At 40.7% G+C, this 4616-nt stretch overlaps 1 protein-coding gene across 1 annotated transcript; it reads right to left on the bottom strand.

Annotated features, from left to right (window-relative positions):
- Nucleotides 1-1431: 1431 nt before the first annotated feature.
- LOC118900206 (olfactory receptor 5A1) lies at nucleotides 1432-3959 on the bottom strand. Its single transcript, XM_036862561.1, is given in 5 exon segments — nucleotides 1432-1754; nucleotides 1757-1807; nucleotide 2669; nucleotides 3401-3565; nucleotides 3567-3959. Coding segments are annotated over 5 exon segments (933 nt in total).
- Between the last annotated feature and the right edge of the window lie 657 nt (nucleotides 3960-4616).

Raw genomic sequence — 4616 nt, 5'->3', positions numbered from 1 at the left:
ATACAATGCCATATAGGTCCTTCCTAATGTTCAAAAGGGTAACTGATAAAGGAATTTCAGGAAAAATTACCTCTTGGGTAATACCTTTGGGTATTATCTGTATGAGTCATTTTAAACTTGCTTGACCTTGAATGGGAATGGATTTAGGAGACTGAAAAACCCAGGAGACCTGAACAGAGGTCTTTCCTCTGCCATGAGTCATTTATGCTCCTCCAGATATGAAGGAAATAGTTAATCCACTTATATGAACAATGATGTAAAGTCAAATCCATATCCAATATACAACAGAGGGGAGAGGACAGAGCCACAAAGCAATGAGAGAGGGGTTTATCAGCAGAAATTTTTGTCCCTGACAATTCCACTGTAAGTGTCTTCTACGAAGGAGTAATGATAGCCTGGGATATACCTCCCAGAGATAAAGGCAAATAATACTGAATGTGGGGCTTCAAGGGCTAATCCATTTGGGAACAGAAACAATTTATAGGAGCAATAGGCTCAAATAGAAAAGAGGAACTCAGAGTGTGGTGATCAAAAGGGGGATGGAGCTGTGACATGAAGTCCTGTGGTGGTAAAGGAATGATAGGGTTGAAATCAAGGAGATAGAAAAGTAGGCAGTTCAGGTGACTGAGACTGAGAAGAGAAGAGTATTGCTGTGATACCGCTGGACTCAAATTTTCCAGGTCCCTCCATAGGTGACATAGAAATGGCAGCAATGGGTAATGTCCTTCAGTATTTGCTTAAATAATTTTCCAGTAGCCACAATGGGAGTCCAACAGGGGTAGCTCAGAGAGAGTGTTTAATGGGGTAGGCATCTTGTTTTGCAGTTTTTCTCAACTACACATAGTGTATCTTTTCGGATTCTTCCATGTTCTAATAATAAGAGCTATACTCTTGTAAAAATTCAGGGCTGTTTGTTGTTGAACGTGGAAGGCAACATTTGGGTAGAGCATGGGCTCTGGAGTCAGGAAGACCTGGGTCTGAATGGGAGTTCTGCCCCTTACTTCCTGTATGACCCTGGGTTTTGTTTTTTGCTTTTTGTTTGCTGGGACTTCGTTTCCTCATTTGTAACATAGGGATAGTGTCATGTATATCGTAGCACTGCAATGTGTATTTAATTAAATAACTTTTATGCCTAGTACATAGTAAGTACTTAATAAAAGGTGTTTGTAATACCAATTGTGAGAATAAGTTACCCTGGGGAATTTTTTTGTTTGTTTGTTTGTTTTACTGAAGTAATCTCTTTCTCCTTTTGACTATCCATGTTGGGATCAGTAGACAGATGACCATAAGGAACAGTGAGAGAATCTGGCAGGAGCCTCCATTTTCAAAATGCACACAAAACATATCACTTACCTAAGCCAGAGGTGGAGGTAGGTGTCATGGATCATTTAAGTCTCTAGCAGTTCGGAGAAATATGTTTTCAATCATGAACTAGGAAAACACTTTCTTCTTCTCCGACACCTTCCACAGGGCGTCTTTGATCTCTTTGCTCCTCAAACTGTAAATGACAAGGTTTAGCATGGGGATCACCAGCGAACAGAACACAGATACCACCTTGTCTCTGCCGAGTAAGTAGCTGGAGCTGGGTCGCAGGTACATGAAAAGGGCCATCCCAAACAACAGAGTCACTGCCATCAGATGCGAGGCACACGTGCTGAAGGCTTTCCTTCGACCTTCCGCTGAGCAGATCTTCAAGGCAGCAGCCACTATGTAACTGTAGGAGATGAGGAGGATGAGGAATGATGCGCCCCCGCCAGGAAATTCACCACTTGACTGAAGAAAGTGTTAGAGCAAGAAAGTGCGAGGACTCAAAAACAGAAATATAGATCAATGGAACAGGATAGAAAGCCCAGAGATAAACCCACGCACATATGGTCACCTTATCTTTGATAAAGGAGGCAAGAATATATAGTGGAGAAAAGACAGCCTCTTTAATAAGTGGTGCTGGGAAAACTGGACAGCTACATGTAAGAGAATGAAATTAGAACACTCCCTAACACCATACACAAAAATAAACTCAAAATGGATTAAAGACCTAAATGTAAGGCCAGAGAGTATAAAACTCTCAGAGGAAAACATAGGCAGAACACTCTATGACATAACTCACAGCAAGATACTTTTTGACCCACCTCCTACAGAAATGGACATAAAAACAAAAATAAAAAAATCGGACCTAATGAAAATTAAAAGCTTTTGCACAGCAAAGGAAACCATAAACAAGATGAAAAGACCACCCTCAGAATGGGAGAAAATATTTGCAAACGAAGCAACTGACAAAGGATTAATCTCCAAAATTTGCAAGCAGCTCAATATCAAAAAAACAAACAACCCAATCCAAAAATGGACAGAAGACCTAAATAGACATTTCTCCAAAGAAGATATACAGATTGCCAACAAACACATGAAGGGATGCTCAACATCATTAATCATTAGAGAAATGCAAATCAAAACTACAATGAGGTATCATCTCACACTGGTCAGAATGGTCGTCATCAAAAAATCTACAAACAATAAATGCTGGAGAGGGTGTGGAGAAAAGAGAACACTCTTGCACTGTTGGTGGGAATGTAAATTGATACAGCCACTATTGAGAACAGTATGGAGGTTCCTTAAAAAACTAAAAATAGAACTACCATGTGACCCAGCAATCCCACTACTGGGCATATACCCTGAGAAAACCATAATTCAAAAAGAGTCATGTACCAAAATATTCACTGCAGCTCTATTTACAATAGCCAGGACATGGAAGCAACGTAAGTGTCCATCAACAGATGAATGGATAAAGAAGATGTGGCACATATATACAATGGAATATTACTCAGCCATAAAAAGAAATGAAACTGAGTTATTTGTAGTGATGTGGATGGACCTAGAGACTGTCATACAGAATGAAGTAAGTCAGAAAGAGAAAAACAAATACCGTATGCTAACACATATATATGGAATCTAAGAAAAAAAAAAAAGAAAAAGAAAAAAAAATGGTCAGAAGAACTTAGGGGCAAGACAGGAATAAAGATGTAGACCTACTAGATAATGGACTTGAGGATACGGGGAGGGGGAAGGGTAAACTGTGACAAAGTGAGAGAGTGGCATTGACATATATACACTACCAAATGTAAAATAGATAGCTAGTGGGAAGCAGCCGCATAGCACAGGGAGATCAGCTCGGTGCTTTGTGACCACCTAGAGGGGTGGGATAGGGAGGGTGGGAGGGAGGGAGACGCAAGAGGGAAGAGATATGGGGATATATGTATATGTATGACTGATTCACTTTGTTATAAAGCAGAAACTAACACACCATTGTAAAGCAATTATACTCCAATAAAGATGTTAGAAAAAAAAAAATAATAAAGATGGTTTCACTCACATGAGAAAAAAAAAAAAAAAAAAGTGCCCGGACTGGTGGGAGGTCACAGAAGAAATGGTTGATGATGTTGGGTCCGCAGAAGTGGAGCCGAAACATGGAGCTGGCTTGGACCAGGGAGCTCAGGAAGCCACCGACATAGGCCCCAACCACCATGCGTGTACAGAGGCCCTGGGACATGACAGCAGTGTACAGCAGGGGGGCTGGAAATGGTGGCGTATCGGTTGTACGCCATAGAAGTCAGGAGGAAGCACTCAGTTAGACATATGCCGACAAAAAAAAAGAACTGAGCAGCACAGCCCAAGAATGATATGGTCTTCTGCTCCTGGAAGAAGTCAATGAGCATTTTGGGAGCCACTGCAGAAGAGTAGTGAATGTCAATGAAGGACGGGTTGCTGAGGAAGAAGTACATTGGTGTGTGTAGGTGGGTGTCACCTCTGATCAGAAAGATGAGGGCCAGTTTCCAGGCCAGGGTCACAAGATAGATGCCCAGGAAGGTTACAAAGAGGGGGGCCTGGAGTTCTGGATGGTCTGCAAATCCCAGGAGGATGAACATGGTCACTGACAAGCCGTTCCAGGCCTTAGTTGTGGACATGTTTCCCATGGACCACAAGGACGAGACGCAAACCTGGGATAGTAATGATAATCCACAGTGCAGGTGACGTCTGCAAATTATTAAATGCACGAGAGGAAGGGCAGAGTATTACAGGAGGTTACAACTTATGCAAAGATTCTCTCTCTTTCTCTCAGAAGGCAAATATCTTAAATATTTGTTTTTTAACATAATATAATATGGTTTATATGAACTTAAACTTTGGATTCAGACTCCCTGTGATTAAGTCCTGCCTCTACATTTTAGTAGCTGTGTCACTTCGGATGAGATAGCTAACATCTCTAGGCTTCAATATCCTTATCTTTAAAAAGGGTGACTTTACCTACTTCACATATTTGTTTTAAGAATAAAATAAAGCAAAGTGTATAAAGTGACTGACACATAGTAAGTCCGCTGTGAAAACAGTTTTGTGTTTCCCAGGTGAATCACACCATGCCCTGAAATAACTATTTATTTGACATTATTCCAGTTTCAGTATTGGAATGGAGAAACCAACAGATGGACAGGATTCAGCTATTTACTTGTGAAACAGTCAATCAGACATTTTGAATGTTTTAAATCCAAAGGATTAGGCCAGATGTGCATAGAAATGTTCTTAATTGTCAAATACTAGATCTGAATATACTAACATGGTTCCAG

Source organism: Balaenoptera musculus, chromosome 8, assembly GCF_009873245.2.
Source record: "Balaenoptera musculus isolate JJ_BM4_2016_0621 chromosome 8, mBalMus1.pri.v3, whole genome shotgun sequence".
In the NCBI taxonomy this organism is placed as follows: domain Eukaryota; kingdom Metazoa; phylum Chordata; class Mammalia; order Artiodactyla; family Balaenopteridae; genus Balaenoptera; species Balaenoptera musculus.
Note: the sequence above shows the minus strand (reverse complement) of the source record. Positions and strands in the feature narration are given on the sequence as shown.